Source organism: Furipterus horrens, unplaced genomic scaffold (assembly GCF_987537825.1).
Source record: "Furipterus horrens unplaced genomic scaffold, mFurHor1.1.pri manual_scaffold_3, whole genome shotgun sequence".
Taxonomy (NCBI): domain Eukaryota; kingdom Metazoa; phylum Chordata; class Mammalia; order Chiroptera; family Furipteridae; genus Furipterus; species Furipterus horrens.
In genome coordinates, this window is record NW_028327173.1 from 136,180,141 (window position 1) to 136,206,493 (window position 26,353).

The 26,353-nt window shown below is 50.2% G+C and overlaps 3 protein-coding genes across 4 annotated transcripts; 1 reads left to right on the forward strand and 2 right to left on the reverse strand.

The window, feature by feature from the left end:
- Positions 1-4,283: 4,283 nt before the first annotated feature.
- Positions 4,284-9,970, reverse strand: IRF9 (interferon regulatory factor 9). The gene is made up of 9 exons (XM_090270235.1): positions 9,717-9,970; positions 8,257-8,437; positions 7,762-7,945; positions 7,378-7,505; positions 7,212-7,290; positions 7,042-7,113; positions 6,050-6,391; positions 5,037-5,152; positions 4,284-4,691 (listed from the first exon to the last, which is right to left on the reverse strand). Exons 1-9 carry the CDS (start codon positions 9,968-9,970, stop codon positions 4,563-4,565), a joined length of 1,485 nt encoding a protein of 494 aa, XP_090126361.1. The 3' UTR covers positions 4,284-4,562.
- On the reverse strand, positions 9,906-21,895 carry RNF31 (ring finger protein 31). Its single transcript, XM_090270234.1, has 21 exons — positions 21,488-21,895; positions 21,256-21,402; positions 20,949-21,104; positions 20,655-20,723; positions 20,486-20,561; positions 20,071-20,248; positions 19,191-19,578; positions 18,727-19,017; positions 18,212-18,460; positions 17,907-18,092; positions 17,591-17,797; positions 16,152-16,325; positions 15,970-16,068; positions 15,792-15,881; positions 12,222-12,336; positions 11,988-12,106; positions 11,603-11,716; positions 11,399-11,456; positions 10,625-10,721; positions 10,155-10,323; positions 9,906-10,042 (listed from the first exon to the last, which is right to left on the reverse strand). The coding sequence occupies exons 1-21, from the start codon at positions 21,677-21,679 to the stop codon at positions 9,989-9,991; spliced, it is 3,228 nt and encodes a 1,075-aa protein (XP_090126360.1). The 5' UTR covers positions 21,680-21,895; the 3' UTR covers positions 9,906-9,988.
- Positions 21,896-22,677: 782 nt separating this feature from the next.
- PSME2 (proteasome activator subunit 2) lies at positions 22,678-25,913 on the forward strand. 2 transcript variants are annotated; one of them, XM_090271878.1, is made up of 11 exons: positions 22,678-22,797; positions 23,107-23,139; positions 23,579-23,641; positions 23,854-23,940; positions 24,045-24,075; positions 24,167-24,264; positions 24,820-24,888; positions 25,037-25,104; positions 25,256-25,310; positions 25,613-25,699; positions 25,786-25,913. In XM_090271878.1, exons 1-11 carry the CDS (start codon positions 22,750-22,752, stop codon positions 25,864-25,866), a joined length of 720 nt encoding a protein of 239 aa, XP_090128004.1. In that variant the 5' UTR covers positions 22,678-22,749; the 3' UTR covers positions 25,867-25,913. The 2 variants fall into 2 exon arrangements, with proteins under 2 accessions (XP_090128004.1, XP_090128006.1); XM_090271880.1 differs by lacking the exon at positions 23,579-23,641.
- The last annotated feature ends 440 nt before the right edge of the window (positions 25,914-26,353 follow it).

The window sequence follows — 26,353 nt, forward strand, 5'->3', positions numbered from 1 at the left end:
ATATTCTGTTGATTATGCTGTAAAAGTTGTCCCAATTTCTTTTCCCTTTGCTCCTTGTCACCTAGTACCCCCCTCCCTCTGGCAATCCCACTCCCCTAGTTCATGACCATGAGTCGTGCATATTAAGTTCTTTGGCTTTACCCTTTCCTGTACTATTCTTAACATCCCCCTGTGTATCTTGTACCACCTATGCTTCTTAATCCCTGCACCATTTCCTCCTTTTTCCCTTTCCCCCTCCCAGCTGATAACCCTCCAAATGCTCCCCATACCTATGACTCTGTTCCTATTCTGGTTGTTTGCTTAGTTTTTCTTTTTATTCTTTAGATTCTGTTGTTGATAGTTGTATTTGTTGTCATTTTAATGTTCATAGTTTTGATCTTCTTTTTCTTACTAAGTCCCTTTAACATTTAATATAATAATGGCTTGGTGATGATGAACTCCTTTAGCTTTACCTTGTCTGGGAAGCACTCTATCTGCCCTTCCATTCTAAATGATAGCTTTGCTGGATAGAGTAATCTTGGTTGTAGGTCCTTGCTTTTTATCACTTTGTATACTTCTTGCCAGTGCCTTCTTGCTGCAAAGTTTCTTTTGAGAAATCAGCTGATAGTCTTATAGGCACCCCTTTGTAGGTAACTCTCTGCTTTTCTCTTATTGCTTTTAAGATTCTATCTTTAACTTTTAGCATTTTAATTATGTGTCTTGGTGTGGTCCTCTTTTGGTCTACCTTGTTTGGGACTCTCTGTGCTTCCTGAACTTGTATGTCTATTTCCATCACCAAATTAAGGAAGTTTTCCTTATTTTTCACATATGTTTTCAATTTCTTGCTCTACCTCTTCTCCTTCTGGCACCCCTATGATTTAGGTGTTGGCACGTTTAAAGTTGTCCCAGAGCCTCTCCTCATTTTTTTCAATTCTTGTTTCCACCTTCTGTACTGGTTGACTATTTTTTCCTTATGTTCCAAATCATTGATTTGAACCCCGGCTTCCTTCCCTTCACCATTGGTTTTGTGTGGGTTTTCTTTCATTTGACTTAGCCTAGCCTTCATTTTATTCCCTTATGTGTTTGTCATACTTAATCTTGTCTGTCAAGTCTGTGAGCATCATTATCACCAGTGTTTTGAACTCTTCATCTGTTAGGTTGTCTATCTTCTTGTCACTCAGTTCTCCCACTGGAGCTCTCATCTGGTTCCTCTTTTGGGCCATACTTTGTCTCCTTATCTTGATAGCTTTCTGCATTTGCCTGTGTCTTTGGTAGAGCTGTCACACCTGTTACATTGTAAGGGGCGGAGCCTTAGGTATTCATCAGCGTGGGGCGACCCATTTCACCACTGAATACGGGGGAGGAGTCTGAGAGTGAACAATGCCGCTTGCTCAGCACTCGCCCCTTTTCCAGGCACCTCCCCCACTTCCTGTATGGAACTGGCACCCCTCTAGCTGTTGCTTGGTGATGGTTCCCAGAGTGCGTGGGTTTGTGGACAATATAGGATCATGGGGGCCCTCTAAACCAGCAGAGTCTGCTGAGAGACTGGCAGTTTCTTCCTCTGCCCCAACCCCCACTGGTTTCCACAATCAGAAGCAATGTGGCTTTATTTTTCCTGGCAATGGAGCCATGAGCTGCACAGTCTGGTCTGGGGCTGGGATAGCTTCCCGGAGGTCCCTCTCTACTTTCATAATGTATGACTGCACTTTCTGGCCACTGACCACAGCTACTGCCCTGCGGCAGTAGGTACTGCCACTGCCACACAGCATCCTCTCCACCCGGGCTCCGCCCCTCCTACCTGTCTGGATGAGTATTTCTTCATTTGTTGGACTTCCATGCAGTTTGATTTTCTGGTACTTGTTTTGTTTTTTTTTTGTTTTTCGTTTTGAGGTAGTTATAAAGTCCTTCTTAGTTACGAATGGAGATACAGCATGTTTACCTATGCCTCCATCTTGGCCAGAACTCCCAGGACTCACCTCTTACTACAGCCCAGCTGACCCTATTTTATTTTGCTCCTTCAATCTAGGAGCTCTTGAGATTGGGGTCTTGTGTTTTCAATTAGTGCCTGGAACCTAGTTCAGTAAATATCTGTCAAATGACTGTGCAATTACCCTAAACTTACAACCATAGAATGTTGAGGCCAAAAGGGATTTCAAAATCTAGTGCAAACCTGGCCTTTACAGATGAGAAAACAGAGGCCCATACAGACTATTTTTCCTGGACCACACAGCTTCTTAGTGATAGCCTGGCTGGAAATCTCTCTCTTGAATTTCAGTGTTCCCAATCCCCATTTCATGCTAAATGGCTTCTACAAAATACTTATAATTGTTTCAGTCACTGTACATAAGTTGTCAGCTTTCACAAGTGTTCACATTGGGACACAAAGATGATAAAATGGGGTGTCTACCCTTAAGGTACTTAGAACCTGGTTTAGGAGATAATTTGTTCATTCATCCATTCAGTCATTCAACAAGTATTTATTACATGTCTACAATTTGTCAGGCACTCCACTAGGCACTAGAGATATAGCAAAGAACAGAGCAAGTCTCTGTTCTCACGGAATAAAGAAGGAGATAAACCAATAGACAAATGGAAATATGTGGTCAGTGCTATAGAGGAAAATGAGGCAGCATAGGAGAATAGAGAGTAGCGAGGACTGCTAGTTAGGTAGAAGACTCGGGGAAGGGTAGGGGGCAAGTCATGTGCAAGAGTATTTTAGATAAAAGAACCAGCAAGTATAAAGGTCCTGAGGCAGAAATGTGTTTGGTGGATACAAGGACCTGGAGCAAAGTGACTGAGAATGGCAAGGGGTAAGGTTAGAGAGGACAGTGGCCACATCACAAGGACCATGGAGGCCATTGTAAGGACTTGGGCTATTAACCTGAGTGACACAACGAAATTTATGAGTTAAGAGGACCTGTGCTGTGTTGAGAATAGGCTGAAGGTGGACAAGAGTGAAAGCAGAAAAGATGTGGAAGGAAGCAGGAAGAAGTGTGAGAGATGATGGTGACTTGTTTCAAAGAGCTGGTGGTGGAAGCAAAGAGAAGCAGTCAGATTCTGGATAGCTTTCGAAGGAATAATGATGGGACAGGCTGGTAGATTGGATGTGGGATTCGAGAGAAAAAAGAAGTCAAGGAGGTAGCAGGTACAAAGGTCCAGGAGGGATTTCAGCAAATTGAGGGCACAATAGGGCTTGTGCGCCTGTGCACCCAGTACCTGATTTCTTCACTGCCAGTGCAGATGCCTGTTTACATTCCTGGAGGAGGATGGGAAAGACTGAAGAGAAGGAAGGCCTAAGGAGGAAGAAAGGCTCAAAAGCAGCACTAAAGTTTGTCAAATGAGACAGCAAGAAGATCCTTGAGGATCTAGGTATCTCATTTCATTATGTAGCTAATTCATGAGCCACCAAAGGTTTCTAAGAACGACATGACAGGAAAGTCTAGGCTGGGAGGCACCTTCTCCTCTAAATTGGCGTCATGGACAGGAAGGGGGAAGCTGGAGGCCATGGCAATCAGGTAAGTGGTGACTTAGGTCTGAACTATTCTGCTGGGATTGAGTGACAGAGAGAGGAAGACCAAATGGCCTTGTGAAGAAAGTTTCCAGTTCGGTGGCAAAATAAACACAGGTGAGGGAGAGGAGCATCGGCTCATTTGGTCCCCTCAAATCTCAGTGCACAGAGTCTTGGTGACATGGCATTCTAGGCCAGACGGTCTTCTGTGGGGTTCAGGTAGAGTGAGGGGGTTCAGGTAGAGTGAGGAAACCAGTTTGGGAGTACCCTTCAGTGGGTGTGACAGTGCACCATGTGCTGGGAGAAGAGGCACCAGGGCATGGTCTGCCCCAGGCACTGAAGATTCAGCAACTTTTTCCTCTGATTTCCCCTCCCAGCAGGCCCCAGGGCCTCTAGCCCATAGTTCCAGGTCAACTTCCATTTCTCCTGTTCATTCAGAGCTCCAATTTGGGTCCAACCCTAGGCCTGTGGTGAAGGCCCAAATCAGATGCCTCTAGCAAAGAACTGGAGCCCGGATCTTCCCATGTGAAGTTGGTGGCTATAGTGGCTGCAGGCTCAGTGCCCCTCTTGGTGGCTGACCCTGACCCTATTCCTGGTTGTCGAGAGGGTACAGAAAGCCAGGCCCAAAATCCGCAGTGCCCAGGCTGCTTCCTCACCAGCACCAGTGGGTGGAGGAGCAGAAAGGGGCCCAGAAATGTCAGCAGGAAGAGAATCCAGGTGCCCTACTCTCACGTTACATCTCTGTTCTCTCCCTGTGACCCATGCTACCTTATTCTTCCAACAAATCAGATACTGATTCCTTTTTCAATAAAATTTTATTTTAAAATCCTTAGTGAAGATTTAAAAAGAAAATATAAAGTGCTTGGCTTTAGGGTTAGGGGAAAAGGAAATGTCCCCCTGAGTTCACACCATTTCCCAGTTCAGTTCCTCAGAGATTAAAAACAAAAAAACAAAAAACACCACAGATAAAAATGAACCAGACACCACCAGGAGTTCAAAGACATAACCATCACAGACAACCACTAAGAATTATCACCGAGAGAGACAGGTCAATAGTGTGCAGAATAAGTCTCTTTCAAAGGAAATACAAAGAACAGAGTGGAGAGGAGGAAGGAAGGTCCTCTGGGCTCTGCACTAGCGACAAAGTAGCTGCCTGGTCCTCTGGAGTCTCCTGCAGTAAATGCCGGGCAAAGGCCTGCTCCATCTGTGCCAGAAGTCAGGGGAGAGGGTCTCATGAGCACAGCAGGCACACCACAACCCCCACCTACTCTGTAGGCCCCTTCTCCTCCTGGAACCCCCTTGCCCACATAGGCAGCTATTCTTTTTTTATTTATTTGTTTGTTTGTTTTTAGAGAAAAGGAGAGAGGAAGAGAAACAGCAATCAGCTGCCCCTTGTAAGCATCTGACTGGGGTCTGAACCTGCAACTCAGGCACATGCCCTGACTAGGAACTGAACCTGGTGACCTTTCACCTTGCAGTATTATGCCCCAACCAACTGAGCCATACCAGTCAGGGTTAGGCAGCTTTTCTTACCCTGCCCTGAACTTACCTGCACTGAGATAAGATTCTGTGGGGTGTGGTTAGGGCTAGCGTCCTCCTCTAAGAAATTCAGTGTCACCTGGAACTTAGGTTGGGGGCCCAGGCCCCGGAAGTACTTCTCCAAGTCTGAAAGAGAAAGGCTGAAGTTTGGAAGAAAGAAAAGAGAAGGGCGAGGGCCACATGCAGGGAAGGAGAAGAGAGCTGGCAGTGGACTGCTTAGAGACCAAAGTGAGTAGGATCTGCAGGGTCACAAGGCTGCTGCCGTGTGTGAGAAATGCTAGAACCAAATGACTACTCACCCATGTGCAGATAGGAGAAAGTACTCCTTTCCCCAGTAGGAAGTACTCTATTGAGTGGTAGCTGACTATTACACAACTGGACATGCTCTCTGCTGGGAGAGTTCCGAGTCCTCTCAGCAGCAGCCCTGGTTGCTAACACAAATGTGCCTACACCTTGGATGTTTGCTCATACTATTCTCCCTATGCTAGGGCACCCATGGCCCTGGGAACACTCATGCTCTGCGTCCCCTGTACTCCTGGCCCCAACTCCCAAGGCCAGGTTCAGAGTTGGGTGGAGGCAGGACGTGGAATTCCAAGTGTGGATGGGAGAGGGGCAACCTGAGCGGACACCTGGAGAGTGGTAGGGCCAGAGTGTGTGACATGTGCCAGATCTCCTGAAGGCATGGATGGGCATGTGTGCCAGTGTGTGTGCAGGAGAGCCACAAGGTGCACATTCCATGATTACTATATGCTTCCATGTGATTGTGCTCTCTGAGCTGTGACACTTTTGTGCTGGGCTCCACCTGAACCTCATCTTCCATGGCATGGACTGCAGAAGGAGGGCTATCAGCTGCCAGGGCTGAGTGCAGGGCTGCATAGGATGGACACCCAGCAAGTGCAGGATCCCATGCATGGGCTGTGATGGTGGACCTGCTGGAGGGAGAATAGGGTGGGGGCAGGGCCCTGTGAGACTAAGGGGAGGGGGAGGGGGAAGGGCTCAGGTGCTGGGCTGTAGGAACCTCACCTCTGCAGAAGTAGGCAGTTTTGAAGAGCTCCACACACTCATTGGGGGGCAGCATATGTGGGCCTGGACCAGGTGGGGACTGGGGTGCGCTCCAGGAGATGGGGATGGGGCAAAGGCGCTGCACAAAGAGGCCTCGGGAGTTGCTGGCCACCAGGACACCTTTCTCAAGCTGGCTCAGCAGGCGATGGGTGGGTTCTTGTGGGCCAGGCTTGGGAAATACCACCTGCTCCATGCTGCACTGGGAGTCTGAAGGCTCAGCCACGAGGCGGCAGTCCAGGCTCTGCACCTGGGCCTCACCCACCACACGCCCATTGTAGATGAAGGTGAGTAGCAGTGAGTAGTCTGCGGACAGAAAGCAACCAACTCTACCAAGTGCCTCTCCCCAGGGGTCCACATGGTCAGCAGGGGACTCTGGGAAAACAAAGAGGATTTGCTCCTTGCAAATCCAATGTCTTCATTTTGCTGCTGAGGGATATGAGGCCCAGACAGGAAAACCAAGCAAGAGTTGGGGAGGACAAGGCAGGCTGTGGGGTGGGGGCAGCAGCTATACCTTCTGAGGTTAGAGAAGTCACCCTCTGTCCTTATCCTCACTCCCCTCACCCTCACCATCAAGAGGCCTCCTGTCAGACTTTCCTATCACTCAGGAGAGCAGCTGATACACAGATTACCACTGGGGCCTCAAGGCTTAATGCCCAGGGTCTTACAGTTTACAAGAAGGGTCCCAGAGATTGGGCCCCTGATTAACCCACAGAAATCAATGTCTCTAAGTGGATTTCCAGGAAACAGAATGCATAAAGGCTGTTTCTGAGAAGCAAGCTGTTTGGAGTCTGGAGTCTGGCCAGGTGCACTGCCTAGAAACTAGTACCTGTGTCTGGGTAAGGATAGCCCAGGTTGCTGCAAGCCCTGACAGGTTAGATAATGTGTGTATAGCCACAGGAAGATTGTTTGTGGGGACAAGGAGCAGGGATAAACCAGACACGCCAGGTACCTACCTGAGTCTGGAGGGGGCAGAAGCTCCAGAGACACCTGATCTTCTTGGAAAGGGGCTTCATTTGTGTCTGCACCTGGAAGGGAGAAGAGCATGTCATTCAGAGTGGGACTATGGAATTCAAGGAGCACAGGGTGTGGCAAAGGGGATGACAAGAGGCAGGGGAGGTGGTACCTTCCTGAGGCTCAGGACTGTTGCTACTGCTGCTCCCAAAGTCTGAATGGCCAGCTCCCCCATTGGCCTCCACCTTCTCCTGCAGACACAGTGTCTATCGTTGGCCTCCTACCCCTCTAGTTACTGTCCTGCCCTCAGGCTCACCCAGTTTCCTCCCAGCTCTTACATTTCTGAGGGGGTCCTTGAGCAAGGAGGACCTGAGTATACAGTTCTTTGTGGTATCCTCATTCTCCTCCCTCTCAGGGGACACAGAGCTATGGTGTCTCTTTGATGATTTCTGGGTTGCTGGTGAGGCTGTAGAATGTGGTTGAGAGAGAGAGAAAGGTTAGAGCCTAAGGTGGGGACAGACAGTAGGGGAGAGATAGGGGGCAGTGAAAGGATGGGCAGGACTGGGCAGGGGAACCTAGGGAGCAGCTCCCCAAGGACAGGGACAAGGCAGAACTCAGACCAAGGGGTCTGGGGGCAGTCCCAGGACCCACCCAGGAGGCTCATCTCCATCCTTCCTCCCCAGGCTGCTCATTCTAGGAGTGGTGGGCAAGAGGACACTCACCAGGGAAGGTTCCTGGTGGCAGTAGGCGATACACCTTGTAGGGCTCAGCCCCATCCCTATGGCTATTCTCAGGAACTTCCTCAAATTCAAGACTCTTGTTGAGAGCACAGCGCAGACGAGTCTTCCAGATAGCAGGGCCTTCTGTGTCCCCCTCCTTGTACTTTCCCTTAAATATTGCCCAGGCCTTGGAAACAGAAGTGAAGAGAGGCATCATGTTACAGACTGCAGCTGACATGCCACCAGGACCAGCATCCTGAACGTGCAGCCTGAGTACTTGCACCAAAAGGCCTGAGCTGGGTTTATGCTCTGCCGCTGCCATCTTGAAATTCTTAATAATTTTTGCATTTTCATTTTGCATTGGGATCAGACAATTAAGTAGTTGGTTCAACCCTCTGATCTCCCCTTTATCTGACACCCAGGCAGATGCAACCCCCGGAGCATCAGTCCATTCTATCCCTCACTTGGAGGGAGGGGCCCGTTCCCAGGCCCTTTCACCTTGAAGAAGGCAGCATCCTGATCTTCCCGGAAGTCTTGCTTGCCTGCATGCTTCCAGGGAATCCGGAACATGGTCTTAGCAGCATCTTCCCAGCACACCCCTGGGAACTGTCCACTCTCCACTTGTTCCACCACCCAATTCCGGAGCTTTCGGGTGCAGCGTGCCCTGCCTGATGCCATCCTGGGAATGAGAGCAGGAAGCAGCATCAGTAGAACCAATCAACCCTTTTGGGAGGAAACATCTGCTCAGGTTCTGGTCATCTGGGTTGTATTCTGGCAAGGACCCCCAAAGAACCCATCCATCTTTTTTTCCAGACATACCACAAAATTCTCTGAGGCCAAATAGTTTTGTTTCTGCCATCACTGGCAATTAAAAAAAAAAATTCTAACACCCCAAGCTGTGACATCTGGAAAGAAATTTTAGGCACTGGTCTTAATTTTAGGACATTTTAGGAATCTTGTTTGGAAGAGAGAATTTCCTTGGTGCCCTGTTCCTAGTGAGAGGCCCAGTCTAGATTCCCAATCATTTGCAGAGGTGGTATCTGTTTCTGAGATGCCTGATCAACCCTCTTCACCCACCACCCACCCCCACAACCTCTCCTATGACCCCCAGCCTTCCCCTGATGGCCCTAGGGGTAGGTGGGGCAGGGGTGGGGCTTCAGCAGAGGTAGGCAGGGCCAGAAGGCAGGAAAACAAAGTGTCAAGTGGACTGGAGCTAACAGCCTTCTTCCCTGAACAATCCCGCAGCAAGTGCACCTGGCCTTTGCCTGTCAAGCTTGGAATACAGGCCCTGGTCAATCAGGTTGGCCTGAGCGACAGGGACACAGACCATCTCACTCAGGCCAGCTTCCTGCTTTCTGGCTCATAGGCCTTCAGTCTATTCCTCAGTCTAGCTGAGGGTCCCCCAGGTCCCCCCATCCCCTAGTCTGGCTGGGCCTTCCAGCCCTATACCCAGGCTGCCACCAGTTCTTGGCTGATCTTACCTGAGCGCTGTGCAGGCTGTGCAGGGCTCAGCTGACCTCACTCAGCTCTGTTCCTGGTTAGGGAGCTTCCTGTTAACTCCGCCCTGTTTCTACAGTCCCCACCCTAAGTTTCAGTTCTCCTCCTGGGAGGTCCTTTCCCTGAAATCACGTGATCTCAGAGTTGCAGGGCAATGAGTGGCCACCAGGGGGAAGCAGCAGCTAAGGATCGCATTGTTGGAATCAGCCCCAAAAGGAACTATCCAGCTCAGGCTCCTTTCTCCTTCAGATATTCCTTTTGTCCGACCATATCGGTGACCCTGCTGCTTCCCCAGGGTGGCCACAGGGTGCTGGAGCCTGGCTCCAGGGCCTCTGGCTAGCTCTGTACCACCTGTGCATCTATGTTCCCCTATGGTGTCTGCTTAGTACCTATTAGGTGACCTCAAATATGGGCTGAATTTGATGAAAGGAAGAAGGGAGGCAGAGAAGGAGAAAGCTGACCAGGCCAAGTGGCTGGATGGGGAGGACCTCCCTTTGCCATCCATGGTGTCAATTCCTTTCCGGTCCTGAGTCCAGGGCAGGTCAACCAGTGGGCTGTAGGGGACCCTTTCAGCAAAGCTCTGTTCACCCCCCTTTCCCTGGTGCCCCCAGATGGTGGGGCCAGGAAGAAGGACCACCAAGAAGCCTGGGCAAGGAGATGCTTCTTTATTGGTGCTGGAGATGTTCCTGAGGGAATGGGGCCATGGGACCCTCATTACGACCCTTGCCCTCAGCTACTTCCTCCTGCGGGGGATACTCTGTCCCAAGGGCACCTCTTCCATCAGCTTCTGCAAAGAGAGAGAGATAATGATGATCCTGGAAGTCTAGAGCTCAGACACAGGCAGGACAAGGGACTTCCAGAGCATAGGGTCAGAGACAAGGCTGGTGGGGAAGCTTCACCTGTAACACGCGGGTGTGGTAGGCAGGGGCATCCTCCCCAGCCAGCGGCTGCGGGCGCACATGCAGGTAGCGCTCGGCAGCTGTCTCCAGCTCCTCTACCTCATACAGAGTGGCTGGATCCAGTGAGTGGGCATTGATGAGGCTTACAAGATACTCTTTGTAGTGTGCCCTGAGAGATGAGAAGGTGCGATATTTGTTCTTCTGTTTGGCTACTATTAACTGAGTGTGCCCAGCACCTTGCTGGATACTGGCATACTTGGACGAACAAGATCAACAGCCTTCAGCTGTGCAGGCATGCCAACCTGTGCACATTGCTTGCTACTACTTACCTATTCAGGCCTTTGCCCAGAGAGCCCTTCCCTCCTACTCCTTGCAAGACCTACTGCTCCCAGAGACCCATGTTACTGTCTGGACACACCCTCAGTGCTCCTGTCTCTCTCCCCAACACCATGCTCCTGCCAGGCACTTACTGGCAGAGGCCCGCATAGCCAGCTGGAGTCTCCTTGCCACAAGCTTCATCCCGGAATCCATTGGGAACCTCCTTCTGCTCCATCACTCGACAGCCACCTATGGATAAGGTCAAGAAAAGACCCTTTGTTGGGATAGGCCAATGACAGCCAAGCCCTAGGGGAACAGGGATGGAAGCATGGGAGGCAGCCTCCAGGGAGGGGCTGGAGAGCCTACTCTAACAGTGGTGGTGGTAGGGTACACTTAGAGACGCCACTGTGGCAGACTAGCCGTGATAGAGAAGCAGGGGCAGCTGGCTTTTGGCCCATCATCACATACTCTCAAAGACAGCTCTTTTGTGATTTAGCTCTTGAATAGTTAACTTATTATGTGAAGGTCTTACCTGTCTAGAAGTGGGGTATATTAGAACTATATGTAACATCTTTCTGTTGCCCTCACGGAACCTAAGAGTGCGGCTAGCAAGTCTCACTAAATACTCATTGAACTAATGAATCATTCTCCTTTGGGAATGAGAGAAGAGAGTATCGAGGTGCCAGATGCTTTAATGTGGGCTCATGTAAGATAGCTGAGCTGCAAGGTGAATACAGTATTGCCCCCATTTTACAGAGGAAGAAACAAGGCTCAGGGAGGCTAACTCGCCAACGGGCACACACAAGTCAGCATGGGATGGGTCTTCAGCTCAGGTTTGACTCCAGACACAAGTCTCCCCTTTCCCTACTCCACAGTGGGCGCCCAGCCACCCTTTCCCCTTCTCCAAGGCTTGTCCCAACACTCACCTCCAGGCACTGCCCGGGCCCCTGCTGGGGGCTCTGTGTTGAACATGACATTATTGTCCTGAGAAGGGGCAGATGGGTGGGCATTAGGTTCTTCATGTCAGCCCACTGGATTTCCCAGGATAGAGCTTTTCCCTTCTTGGTACCCTGGGCCATGCCACCTCTCCTGAGCAACACGCAAACCCAGCCAGGCTGGCCAACCCTTACCTGTAGCAGCTTCTGGAGCCGGAGAGCAGTCCAGTCCCGCAGGTAGAAGAGGCAGTCTCGGGGATGGTGTCCGTGCAGGGACTTTTTCACCCTGCAGTTAGGGTCTGGACATTTCTGGCGGAAACCCAGATGGAAGAGGGGAAGTTGGAAGCTGTTGGGGCCCTGGCCTTTCAGGAACCCTTGTGTGAGGGGTGTAGGGGTGGGGGGAGATGGAGACACTGGAGGGTCTGAAGCAAGCAGAGGGGAGAGGGGACAGAGAGGTAATTTACATCCCACCAGCCTCCACTTCTTTCTCCCTGGGCTGCTCGTCATTGGCCTCTGCCCCTCACACCCAGAGGCAGCCCCCTACCCTTTTATCCCTTCCATCCTCATTCTCTGAGCTCACATTCTTGGCGTAAAAGGCATTGTAGCATCCACTGCAGAACTGGTGGCGGCACTGGGTGCAGTGAAAGTGCATACAGCCTCCTCGGGCCAGTGCATAGGAGAACTTGCACTTGGGGCAGTCTGCAGGGGACAGAGGTCAGGGCTAGGGCTGCCACTGTCCCTTGAAGGCCCTCAGGAAAAGAGTGGCTGGCAATGATAGATTACTGGGGAAATAGGCCTCGTGGGGCAGCCTTACCAATGCCATTTTCCTGAAGGTACATTGCCAGGCCCTGGGCCTGGTATTCTGGGTCATTGGTGCGTTTCCAGTTCTGGAAATCCTCACAGCTCCGGCCCCGGTGCTGCTCCTCCCACTGCCAGAAGGAAAGAAAGTCATGTGGGAGCTCCATCTAGGCCCTTCTTGCTGGCCCCTCCACTCCTATCCAGTGGTCCCTGGCTTGGTTTACAGCAATGCCATCCACCATTTGTTCTAATCTCAAACTGAGGGGCCAGCCTTGGTGCTTTCATTTCCTCATACCACCATATATTCATTAGCATGTCTTGTTTTCAATACCCAAGTCTAGCTAACATTGTACCAATGTCTATTTCATAACCCTGTCCTCTTTCTCTTCATCCCTACTGTGACCATCTTACTCTGGGCCAGGTCACGTCTTGCCTTAATTACCTGCCTCGGTTACCAATCTCTCTGCCTCCACTCAGGCTCTCCTACAGTCCATCTTCAACCTTGTGACCAAAGTGCCTTTGCAAGTGTTCTAGTTTTGAAATTCAGTGGTAGGGTCTCAGGGGCTTATTTTATGTTTCATAATAGAGATGCAATTTTTGGTATCAAATGTTAAACTGTATTTTTTTTTTTAATAATTTATTTTTATTTATTTACTTTTTTTTTTTTTTTTTTTTAGAGAGGGGAAAGGAGAAAGAGAGGGAGAGAAACATCTCTGTGTGGTTGCCTCTCACTCGCGCCCCCAACTGGGCACCTGACATGCAACCTAGTAATGTGCTCTAGCTGGGAATCGAATCAGGAACACTTGGCTCACAGGCCAACGCTCAATCCACTGAGCCACAGCAGCCAGGGCTTCAAATGTTAAACTTTTTAAAGGTAAATGAGACACACAGGAGACTTCTGGCCAAGATGGAGGCCTAGACTGACATGCTTTGTCTCCCTCCACAACTAAGAAGGACTACAACTACCACAAAACCAGAAATAACAAGAAGTTCCAAAAAATAAATGGAAGTCCAACGTATGACGTTATAAAGAAGCGGTGCACGTCTGGGCAGGTAAGAGGGGCGAAGCCGGGACAGAGAGGTCAAGCTGTGCTGGCAGTGGCAGCAGCAGCCAACGGCAGCAGGACAGTGGTAAGCACAGACACCTGTATTTGAGGAGAGGTGAGACGCGCCTGGGGAACACCCCCGGCTACAGACCAGACCCATCAGCTTGCGATTCCAATGCCGGCAAACGCCGACCCCCATTCCCTTGGACTGTGAGGCCCGGAGGGGGTGGGAACAGAGCAGGAGGCTCCCAGTCTCTCAGCGGAGAGTGAACAGCAGGAATCCATCTTGGACCCCTGCCCCCACAGAAAATTCCACAGCGCAGTGAGAAGGGTCGCCCGATTGTGATGAGTGCATGGGGCTCCGCCCCCTGTAGCATAGGAGGTGAGACAGCCCTGCCCAGGAAGCAAAGGTAAACACAAAACTGTCAGGATGGCACAGATCATGATAGAAATCCCAGCAACTCAGCTGACCAGACAGCAAATATCTAATCTAATGAAGCAGCAGATAGGAAATCTTTCTGAGGCACAGTTCAGAGCTTTGGTTATACAAATGCTTACAGACCTAACGGCAGATCTTAAACAAGACAGGAAAGCAATGAAAGGTAGTCCTGCTGAAATGAACAAAAACACATACGAAACTAGTGGTGAGGGGAAGAAAACCAGGAATCAAATCAACAAATCGGAACATAGGGAAGGAACAAACAGTCAACCAGTGCAGAAAGAGGAAATGAAAAGTGAGGAAAATGAGGAGAGGCTCAGAAACCTATGGGACAACTATAAGCGGGCAAACACCTGAATCATAACGTTGCCAGAAGGTGAAGAAGAACTAGAAATTGAAAAATTATGTGAAAAAATAATGAAGCAGAACTTCCCTAACTTGGGGTTAGGAAATAGACTTACAGGTCCAGGAAGCACAGAGTTCCAAAAAAACTGGACCCAGAGAGAACCACACCAAGACACATTATAATCAAAATGTCAAAAATTAAGGATAAAGAGAGAATCTTAAAAGCAGCAAGAGAGAAGAAGAGAATTACGTACAAAGGGGTCCCAATAAGACTATCAGCTGATTCCTCAAAAGAAACTCTGCTGGCAAGAAGGGACTGGCAAGAAATATTCAAAGTAATGAAAGGCAAAAACCTACAACCACGATTACTCTATCCAGCGAAGCTGTCATTCAGAATAGAAGGGCAGAGAAAGAGCTTCCAGGACAAAGTAAAACTGAAGGAGTTCATCAGATCCAAACCACTGTTATATGAAATGTTAAAGGGACTTGTGTAGGAGAAAGAGGATCAAGCTATGAACATTAAAATGAAAACTGTATCAAAACCACCAACAACAGAAGATAGAGAACCAAAACAAAGGCAAACTAAGTAGGCAACGAGAGTGGGAAAAGAATTATAGGTAAGGGGAACAGTATGGGGGAGGTCAGCGGGGAGGGGAAGCGGGGAAAGGGAGGGAGATGGTACAGGAATTAAGAAGCATAGTAGGAGGGAGTGGAGTAATCAGGAAAATGTTGAGAAGAACTATATGCACAACCAATGGTCATGGACTAAGGAGGGGGTAAAATTGGAGGGAGGCAGGTCACTGGGTGGAGGGGAACAAAGGGAAAAGAAATTGGGACAACTGTAACAGCATAACCAATAAAGCATATTAAAAAATAAAATAAATAAAATAAAAGGTAAATGAGATCATATCACCCCTTGCTTAATTTTATAATGAAAGGCAAATGCCTTCCTCACTTGGCCTCAAGGCCTCTCCTGATCTGTTGGTTAGCTCCTCTCCAACTGCGTGCCACTCTCACCCTGGCTCTTTTTTTTTCCCCTCAAAGATTTTATTTATTTTTGGAGAGAGGAGAAGGGAGGGAGAAAGAGAGGGAGAGAAACATCAATGTGTGGTTGCCTCTTGTGCGCCCCCAACTGGGTCCTTGCCCACAACCCGGGCCCGTGCCCTGACTAGAAATCGAACCAACAACCCTTTGGTTTGCAGTCCAGCGCTTAATCCACTGAGCCACACCAGCCAGGGCTCAACCTTGCTCTTGAGGCTCCAACCACATTGCATGCGTTGCTCTTTCTGTCCCAAATACTTTTTGCATAGTTGACTTCATCTTAACTTTCAGCCTGAGCTTAAACAATTTTAGAGAAGACTTGATCTGACCTCTCTATTCTAAGTAGTTCCATTCCATTATTCCTAATCTCAGATTCCTGAGAGTGTTTTCTTCATAGAATTTATACTCATGTATAATTATGTTCTTTCTCCTTCCCCAACTTCCTTTCCTTCCTTCCCACCCTCCCTCCCTTCTCCTTTACATTACCTTTCATCTCTCCACCCTTTCACCCTTCTTCCCCCTTCGTCCTTCTTTTTCCCTTCGCCTTTCTCTCTTACCTTCTCCATCTCCCTCCATCCCTCCCTCCCCTCGCCAGTTTGTAAGCACACCTTGAGCCCAGAGCTCATCTGTTCTGTTCTCTCCAGCACACCTCGAGTCTAACAGAGTACCTGGCAACAGCTCAGCAAGTATTTCTGCAAGGATGGATATGGCTCACCTGACGCTTACAGCGCACACAGAAGGTCTGGTGACACTGGGGACATGTTGCCTCCAGCTGCTCACGTTCGTATATGAAGCCAAAGGAGCACTGTGGGTACAAAAGCATAGAGCTATTCGAGGCCTGACCTGGTAACATCCCCACCCCTCAGGTCAGCTCCTCTGGGCAGGCCTCTTGCCTGGGCACACCACAGAAACTTGGGGTCTCGCATGAGCACACCCTCGGTCAGCTTCTTATGGAACAGGGCATAGGCATCTGGCTCCAGGCTTTCTCGAAGCTGGGGACAGAATGCAGAAGTAGTGGGTGGCCAGGGTTTGTGTTCAAAGCCCAGGGCACCCTGAGTCCCAGAGACTGCAGTACCTGGATGTCGAGAGTGGAGAAGTAGCTGAGCAACTGTGTGTCATCAGTGAGGTCGGGACGGCCACAGGCGGGGCACACCATGTCGGTGATATGCTTCTCCTTCAAGGCAATGGTGAAGTGCTGGCGGAAGCAGTCAGGACAGATGGTGCACTCACAGGATGTCAGGGCCTGCATCTAGAGGGGTCGGGGGAGAGAAGGAGGTCAGAAGCCACAGCTGCCAGCCTGGGAAGGGACACAAGCCAAGTGTTCACTGAGAAACCACTAATTAACAACTGGGCAGGGATGGCAACCTCAGATGCCAACAAGTGCCAGGTGGGCAACCTAAATGTCTGAAGACTGTCAGGTGGAGGAAATAGACAATGGTAAGACCTAAGGTAAAGTAATGCCCTTTAAAGGCATTCGTGGTCAATTAAAAGCAAACATACATATATCTGAAATGGCAAAATGATAGAGATGGAGAACAGACTAGTGGTTGTCAAGTGACTGGAGGAAGGGAAGAAGCTGTATATATACAACTATATACGGGTAGCATGAGGGAGTCCCTTTGGGGTGATGGGATAGTCAGCATCTTGATTGTGGTGGCAGTTACATGAATCTCTGCATGAGGTAAAATAGCACAGAACCACACACACACACACACATGTCCATGTAAAAAACAAACTAGGGCTGCAGTCTATCTGATAAACATTGTATTCATTTCTTGGTCTTCATATTGTACTACAATTATACAATAAGTCACCAAGGTAGGGGAAGGTGGGTGAAGAGCACATAGGTCTCTGTACTATTTTTACAATTTCCTATGAACCTGCAATTATTTTATATGTATGTATATTTGCAATTACTTTAAAATAAAGAATAAAAACAAAACAAAACAAAAAATATACAGAGCCAACCTAACTCAATTGAAATGTATTTGGTCAAAGAACTGCCACTTTTAACCTAAGTGGGGGCTCAGGTCTGTTCCTACAAAATGGATATTTGATGATGACATTAAAGAATTACTCTTAACTTTTTGGTTGTGACATGGTATTTGTGGCTATGTTTTCAAAAAGTTTCCCTTTTAGAAATACATACCTAAATATTAGCAGAAAACCACATGATGCCTGAGATTTGCTTCAAAATAATCCTGTGTGTGTAGAGGTGAAATAAAGATTGACCAAACATTTATAATTGCTGAAGCCTGGTGATGAATACATGGTAGAGGGTGGAGGAGGAAATTTGTTATACTTTCTCTACCATTGTATGTTTGAAATTTTCCATAATACAACATTAAAAAAGTGAAGGTTGGGGGAGGTGGCCTATTGTTGCCCTCCCTTTCCCAGAAGCCTTCAGAGGCACATGAGCAACTGTAGAGAAAAAGACAAGACCAAAGACTGGCTGGGGTGGACTGTGAATCTAAAGGCAATACTCTAAGGCCAGGTTCAGTGGGAGGGGTTTACCCGGTTGCGGGGCAGGGCCCAACCGCACACAGCACACTCCTGAGCAAGTAGGCGGCGCAGAAAGGCTCGGTCTTGGCTTTGCCTCACAGCTTCTACCACGTCCCCCAATTCATAGTTCCTGGGTGTCTCCTGCAGCAGTGACAGCGCCAGTTCGGCCCGGCCCCAGCTGGGGAGTGCATAGACCGCCAAAAGCCGCCTGACCAAGCTCTGCAATGCGATTCAGGTGGACAGGAAAGAAGTGGCTGTCAGACCCAAGGCTCCCACCCTTCCCCCTTCCCTCTGCCTCTCTCTATGGCTCTTCACCTCCTCCCTGCACCTGCTTATCTGCATCGTCCCACGAAGGGGTGGGCTCCGGGCCACTGTCCCAGAGGCGCTGATGGAAGGGCTCTAGGCGCTGGCGTTGTAGCTCAGTTAGGGCCCGAGCCACGTCACCCCCATGCTGGAACAATGCTTGAAGAGATCCCTCCTCAGGCTCAAAGCCCAGGGATACAAGCTCCTGCACCTGAGGATTGGGAGCGAAGAGAAAGAACAGAAAGGAAAAAAGCAAGCAAAGGAGAGAATATTAAGAGGCTCTGAGACCCACAACCTTCAATCCTGTCCCACCTCCTGCACAGCCAGTACCTTCCTCCGCCGGGCCCTCACACACTCTTCCACAGCTTCATCAAGATTGCCATGACGATCCAGCCAGGCTTTCTGGGCCTCCTGACAGGAAAAGGCACCCAGCCCCGGGTCCTGTTGTCCAGCCAGATCAGCCACCATTTCTAGGACGTAGGGCAGCTCTGAACGTAACCACTGCAAGGGCACCTCAGTGCCTGAGTACTGCAGAGCTGAGAAGACCTCTTCCGGACAGGCGCCTGCGGCTTCCCCTTCCTAAGACACAGTCCCACCCAGACAGAGGGCCTGTTAGGAAGGGTGCCCTCTGTCCACCCTCAGCCTGAACCAAAATGCTGACAGTAGTTATGCTCAGACTATGATCATGTGAGCAGAGCAAAGCACACCTGTCATGTGGGAAGTGTTAAAAAATAGGTAGCTGTGGCTAACAGTGACCAGATTTGTAAGAATCCATATTATTTAATTGCAGCCTATTCCTTGCCCTACCAGCTCAGCCCCACCTCATCCCAGGCCCAAATCCTCACCCGAATCTTGATAACTAGCTGAAGACCCTCCTCTCGCATCTTGTCTTGACGCTGCTTCTCAGGGTCCCCACAGGAACTGGGCAGGGGGGCACTGAGGCGTCGTGGAGGCCCTGGCTCCGAGAGTCGCTCTTCCAAAGAGCTGGCATTGGGCCGGGAAGCATGCTTTACTGGGATGGGGCTGCTGGTCCGGTGGCACATAGCACACACCCAGCCAGGGCCCGAGTTGCAGAAGGTACAGTGAATACAGTGCCAGGCTGGAGTCTGGGCAGAGGACAGCAAAGTATCTCCCTGCTGGGAAGGCAGAAAGAATTATCCTATTGAAAGTTGGCTGAGGCTCAAGATGGAAATATAGGGAGCTAATTGGAAGACATGGGGAAACTGAAGGTTAAATGGGATGAGGAAATAGAGAATGGCTTATGGTAACAGGGGCAAATAAAGAGCTGGGAAGGCCAAAAATAGGATACCTGAAGGGGCTGCAGGCAAATGCCAGCATCTCGAGAATCCACCCCCAAGCTAGGAGGCTGAGCCAGCCGAGGTCGTTCACATATGGCACAGAGCACAGCCGCCGCCTCGTTCTCAAAGGTGCAGCTCTGGCAGGCCCAGTGACCTCGTGCAAGTTCAGGTTCTGGGCCCCTGGTTCCTTGGGGACCCTCGATCTCCAGCCCCAACCCCTTACAGCTTCTGGGCCGATCACAGGCCACACAGAGCACTGCCCAAGGTTCATTTAGCGTGGCACAGGTGGCACAGTGCCAAGGCAGACGGGCACTCGCAGGTTCAGGAGATGAAAAAGAGCAGTCTCCCAGGGCCAGCATGGAGGTTAGCTGGGGCCGTGGTGGAGTTGAGGCAGGTAAGCTGTAATGGAAAAGCAAACATGGACTGCTGAGAGGGGCCCTGGTGCCTGGATCCCTCACCCTGGGCATCCCTTATTATTTGCATGATTACACATGGCTCTGGCCTTTGCATGTTTTGTTCTCTCTGTCCAGAACACTCCCATATCCACAGCCTGTTCAACATTTAAATGACAGTTTTAAGTTTACATCTTGCTGGTAGATATCCCTAACATAGGGCCTGACCCATTCTAGGTGCTTAAAATATTGCCAACTGATTAAGCTGATCCTTCAGACTAGATTGCATCTCCCTACTACCTAAAAGCATACCATGATAATCCATCCTGTTGTGACCGCTACTTGCTTGATATGTACATCTGTGATCTGCTGGAGCGCAGTAACTAGTTGCTTGCTCTCTATAAAACAGTCTTTGGCACAGAATGTAGTATGCACTAGATACTCAAGTAATTGTAAGTTCTCTCAATTTCACTCCTTCCCAAAAGAGAAAGCCTCTCACCTAGGAGTCAAGTGGGCAGCCTGGGGGGCCCAAGACAAGGTCTGGCGGAGGTGATGGGCACGGGATGGGTGCCCGTGGAACAGACGATCACAAGTTGGGCACAAGGCCTGTTCACAGGCTGAGCAGTGCAGTGTGCCTGGGGCAGAACCACAGAGGAAGCAGGGACCAGGAGTGGAGCCTGGAGAACAGAAGAAAAAGAACAGAACATCTTTCTGGAAAAGATCAGGTTATATCTAAATGTGCCGTAGAATGGGGACCAGTCACAGACTACTTATCAACATATCTGAACTCAAGGAAACGATTTTAATTTCTTCTAAGAAAAGAAAGGCAGATAGCCAAGAAGACAGAAGAAGGGCCCTCAAATTTCCACCAACATGGTCTACTAAGCCCCCTCCCAATACAGGACCAATAATACCTGGGGCAGATGGTGTGGTGAGGGGGCCAGGAGCAATCTCTCTCAGTAGGGGGGCAAACTCTGAGAGCCGTAGCATCTGAGGAAAAAGGGCAGAGAATGGGTAAGTGTTTGGGAAGTCCCCCAACCTCTGTTCCCTTTGTTCACCAGGCCCCCAAAGTCCCATTCCTGCCTTCTTTGCATCATCTTCAACCGTGTCTTTCAGCAGCTGCTCCAGGGCTTGCTGTCTTGGGTGAGAATTCTGCAAACAAGATAAGAAGAATTCCCACCTACAGCCCTAGATCAAAGCCCTCCCTCCAAGTCCTGGTCCCCCAGCATTCACAGAAAAAACAGTAAGGGGAACGCCCAGGTTTCTGCGGGGACTATGCTCATGGCTTAGCAGCATGGGAATCCCTAGACTGGCTTTGGAGTTAGGCTGAGCTTCCCAGCCCTGGGGCTTAAGTCCTCAGGACCGGGGACACCTCACCTGTAACAGGAGACTGAGCTCAGTCCGAAGTAAGAGTACTTCCAGTGTGACTGTAGCAACTTGATGCTCATCTGGATCCTCTTGCCCCTCAGGGAAGCTCAATCCATCTGGCTGCTCCTCTGTGTAGCCATACAATCGCAGAACATCCCGGCCCCCCTGCCACACATTCGCAACCAGTCACCACCCAACAGGCCTCCTTTCCAATAGGACTGAATCCCTTCCCACTCTGCACAGTCTCCGGCCCTTTCTAGCCAATCCCCGGCCCAGGCCAAGTTTCTTTTTCCCATAGGGGCTCCAGGGGCTTCACCTGCACAGCATCCACCGTACTTCGAAAGACGGGATTATTAAACTTGACCCCGCGCCAGTACCGGGGTCTCTGAGGGCTGAGGAGGTTACGGCCATATTTCTCTAGGATATTCAGGGCCGTGGACAGGGTGCTGAGGTAGTTCTGGGGCTGAAAGCAATCACAGAGCAGAAAGCTGTGAGCCCCTCCCCGGGCTCAGGGTCTCTGTTTCCCCCCAGGTGGGACCGTGCCTCACCTCCCCGTGAGCGTTGCAGCGGACCAGTCGTGCGGCGTCCAGCTGCAGGTAGCGGACAGCTGGCGGCAGAGATGTAACCAGTAGCGGCCGAAGCTGCTCCGGGGAGAACGCCTGCCCAGAATCCCTCCTCAGGGCACTAACCAGCTCCTCGCGGGCCGCCAGGAAGGCCCGCTCCTCCTCCTCACCCGGCATCCCGTGACAGCGGTCAGCCTCAGCCCGGCGGCCGGCCGGGATCCGGCGCAGGCTGCGCGCGGCCTGAGCACCGCCCCTCCCACCTGGTGTTTGACTTCCCGACCCGACCCAGTCCGCGCAGCCTTCCTGGGTCACTCAGGCCACGGTCACCCTCGGGCCTTTAGGGCCCAGCCAAGCTTAGTCGGGAACAGGAAGTACTAGGATAGAGGGCGGGACTGCCACCCAGTTTCAGAGGAAGAGGAGGGCTTTAAGATTAGAGGCGGGAGGGGTCATGGAGTAATGGAGGCGTGACCAACAAAGTGGCCCCAGCCAATGAGAAGGGTAAATGGTCCCTGGCTGCCCCGCCTCCCTTAGTCTCCATGCTTTTAACTTGGTTCGAGGGCTATTCCCCGCTTTCCTCCAAGCTGGTCCGCCCCTTTCCGCATAGTCAAAGGAGCCGGGTTACCTTATTTCCCTTAAAAGCCTTCCTCTCCATCCTGACCAGTAAGCTATGCTCCTGTCCCCACCGGGGAAGTCCCACTCTACTCAGGACCTGACTCTGGCGGGCCTGTGCCCAGTTCTAGTGAGTCCCGCCCTTTTCCAGTCAGTCTTAAAGTCAGGGAGCCCCTGCGCCTACTCCCTTTCCTAGCCTGCTAGCCCTTCTCAGCCCCAGGCTCTCCCTCCTACTACTCCCAACGCTTTGATCGATCCCTCTCCTGCCTCTCCTCACAGTGGCGCTTTTTAGGGGGAGCCCCAATACTGATTACCTACTCACTCTCCCACCTCTGTCACCCCAACGCTGGACTTCCTGTAAGCCCCGCCCCTTCTCGAGAGTTCAGTCTCTGTGGTCCCACTCGCCCTGGCCCCTCCCTCGGACAGACCCTGGCCTTGTAACCAAGTCAGCGCCGTCTCTCCTAGTCACAACTAGCAGAGTATGGCTGAGGGGCTCCCTATGGTTTGCGGCCTGCCGGGGGGAGGGGAAAAAAGAGGGAAGGGGGCGGGGTTGAGGGGGGCGGGCCTGGGTGTGGGGAGTGAAAGCGAAAGCCCAGGAGGAGAGCCGGGAGACCCGAGATCTAGCAAACTGAAGCAGCATGGCCAAGCCTTGTGGGTTGCGCCCGAGCGGAGAAGCCCGCAAACAGGTAACGAGGGGCTGGGAGGCAAAGAGGGGGCCGGGGAGCCCTCCTAGTAGAGGCCAAGCTGGGCTCCAGGGGATTAAGGCCATGCCGGAGAACTACCCCAGCGTCTCTCTTCAGTGATTTCACTTCTGCCCAGGGATTCCCAGATTCCTGCTCTCTGGCCAGTCTCTGCATTGAGCATGGGCTTCCAGAGAAATCTGGCTTGTGGTGGCAAGGGCCCGAGCCAAGTTGGAGGGCATTCCATTGGGGGTGGGATCTTGCTGTTGACAACTGAGACCCTTAAACAACATCCGGGCACTGCTCTCTGTGTAGGTGGATGTCTTCAGGCAAAATCTTTTCCAGGAGGTAAGTCTTCTGGATTCAACTGATTTGACCCAGAATCTTAGACCAATGCCTGAGAGTCACAATCTCTCAGAGTGACCCCCAAGCCCATCCTAAACCTGGACCCTACTTCCCTTATCAACCCTTAACCCGAGATAAGCTCCTAATTATTGATCTTTACCTTTAATTCAACCCCTGTTAATACTCTCCCCACTTCTGCCACTTCTCTCCCCCATTTTGGTGTGGAGGGAAATACTATGGCCCTGAAGTGGGAATACCACAGTCCTAACCATGGTTTTTGCCACTTCCCAGCTTGGGCAAGTCTCTTCACTTTTCAGGGCTTCAGTTTCCTCATTTGTAGGTCTTGGGTTCAATAATTTTCAAGGGCCCTTCCAGTCCCACTTCTCAGACATCACATTGAGTGTCTTCTGTGATTTCCCCTCCCATGCAATGTAACCCACAGGCTGAGGAATTCCTCTACAGATTCTTGCCACAGAAAATCATACACCTGAATCAGCTCTTGCAAGTGAGTAGTGTGAACCCCTCTTGCTACATCCCATGGCCTCCATTCTCTCCACCCACTCTCTGTAGCTAACAGCTGGGCCCAGCAGTACAGTTGTGAGTGATGGACTAGGAACTTTAGGATGGTGTGAGGCCTGAGCCTAGGTTGGGAGGCAGAGGGCAGGTGGGATGTGTGGGGTAAAGGTTGGGCAGCCCCTGACAGTAAGCTCTGTGCAGGAGGACTCCCTCAACGTGACCAACCTGACCTCTCTCCGAGCCCCATTGGACATCCCTATTCCAGACCCCCCACCCAAGGATGATGAGGTGAGGCATTCAGGGTGTAAGGCGTAGACTATAAACTCAATGCAGATGATGGTCCTCCAACTTCCATGACTTTTCTGAAGCTGTTTTCCCCCATTCTACTTTAGATGGAAACAGATAAGCAGGAGAAGAAAGAAGGTAAGAGAGGAAGGGGTGACTAAGGAAAGGGAAATGGCACAGTGACTGCTGGATGAGAAGAGGTCTAAATCCCCCCTTTTTTTTTTCACAGTCCCTAAGTGTGGTTTTCTCCCTGGGAATGAAAAGCTTCTGGCCCTGCTTGCCCTGGTTAAGCCAGAAGTCTGGGCTCTTAAAGAAAAATGTATTCTGGTAAGCTTTGGAACTGAGAGAAATGGAAAGAGAAGCAGGCCACGCCCTGGTGTCCTTCAGAAATGCAAGTCCTTCATTCAGGAACCTATTCCTGAAATAGGAAACTTCCATCTGTGATGTAAATTTAGACACCTTTTGTTCTGCTAAACCTATGATATCACAGTGGTATCTAAAGTCAGAGACTGTGCTATATCCATCTTCATAACCTCAGAACCCTGTGCTGTACACAGTGCAGGTGCTATAATATAGTAAGTTCGTTTAAGAGTTTGGGCCCTAGAGGAAGACTGCCTGCATTCAAATCATGACTCTATTACTTCCCTAGCTGGTTACCATAAATAAGTCACTTAGATATTCTATGACTCAGTTTTTTCATCTGTTAAGAGAATATAATAAGAATATATAACTTCAAAGACTAAATGAAATGTATAATATATAGCATAATGCTTGGCACATAATAAATGCTCAATTAAATATAGCCATTATTAGGAAATAGCAGAAATAGGAAGAACCTAGTAAGTCTGTTGAATGATTCCTACATAATACCTCTTCATATAGGTGATCGCATGGATCCAGCACTTAATCCCCAAGATTGAGGATGGAAATGACTTTGGAGTGGCAATCCAGGTAAGAAAAGGGTGTGTGAGGACATTAAGAGTGGCTTGGGGAGTGAGGATTAGAAGCTAGACGTAACTGAGAGGAGGAGGGAGAAGGTGGGTGAAAAAGGGAGGAGATAAAGTGTTTTCTTTGCCTCCCATCTCTTTTGTCATCACAGGAGAAGGTGTTGGAGAGGGTGAATGCGGTCAAGACCAAAGTAGAAGCTTTCCAGACAACCATTTCCAAGTGAGGGCAGCTGAAAGGACAGCACGGGAGTGCTATGGGAACATTTTTGGAACTCCCAAAACTGGGCAGTCGAATCAGGATGATGGGGGGCTTTGGGAAGAGTCTTGAGAGAATATATCTCTCTGAACACCCATTCCTGTGCTTCTGGCAGGTACTTTTCAGAACGTGGGGATGCTGTGGCCAAGGCCTCTAAGGAGACCCATGTAGTAAGTGGATGGCCCACCAGCCTTTAAGCTGAGGCTGGCTGGGGGTGGGGTGAGGAAAGGGGGATAGAGGTCCTCTTTGTCTTGTTTATGACCTTCCCAATGTGAGGAATATTAAGCCAAAATCATTGCCTAGGAAAACCCTTGTCCCCCTCCCCTTTTTTTTCTTTGTTTGGACCTATGGGAATCCCCTTTCTTGGTGCTGAAAAGAGCTCATCCTCAAATTACCTATTCCCTGTATGAGGAAACCAGACTATGTCCCAACCTCCCATGGGACTAACTCAGCTTTGCCTTCCACATCCCAGATGGATTACCGGGCCCTGGTGCACGAAAGAGATGAGGCAGCCTATGGGGAACTCAGGGCCATGGTGCTGGACCTGAGGGCCTTCTATGTGAGTGTGGAGTAAGCCCCTAAGGGAGTTGGATGAGGGAGGGCAGAGGAAAGGCCAAGAACCTGATTGCTGTCCTGGCCTTCTAGGCTGAGCTTTATCATATCATCAGCAGTAACCTGGAGAAAATTGTCAACCCAAAGGGTGAAGAGAAGCCATCTATGTACTAAGCCCAAGGCTAGAAAATAAATAAATTACCAATACTTTGTGTGGGTTACCTCTGGTGTGTGTCATTCATTTAAAAAAGCATTTACTGCCCTGGCTGGTGTGGCTCAGTGGATTGAGTGCTGGCCTGTGACCTGTGGGGTGCCAGTTCAATTCCCAGTGGGGGCACATGCCTGGGTTGCAGACCAGGTCCCTGGTTGGGGGCATGTGGGAGGCAACTGATGGTTATGTCTCTCACACATCAATGTTTCTCTCCCTCTCTTTCTCACTCCCTTCCCCTCTATAAAAATGAATAAAATCTTTATTAAAAAAAAAAACCCACAAAAACAGCATTTACTGAGTGCCACATTTGTCCAGACACTGAATGTGAATGTGGTGCTGTGAGAGGGAAGGGGTTCAAACTAGACATAGATGAATTAGATGCCCATCCTGTTCCTAAGGAGTCATCCTAAAGAACAGGTGGAAACTGTTAACATGCCGTGACAGCTGTGA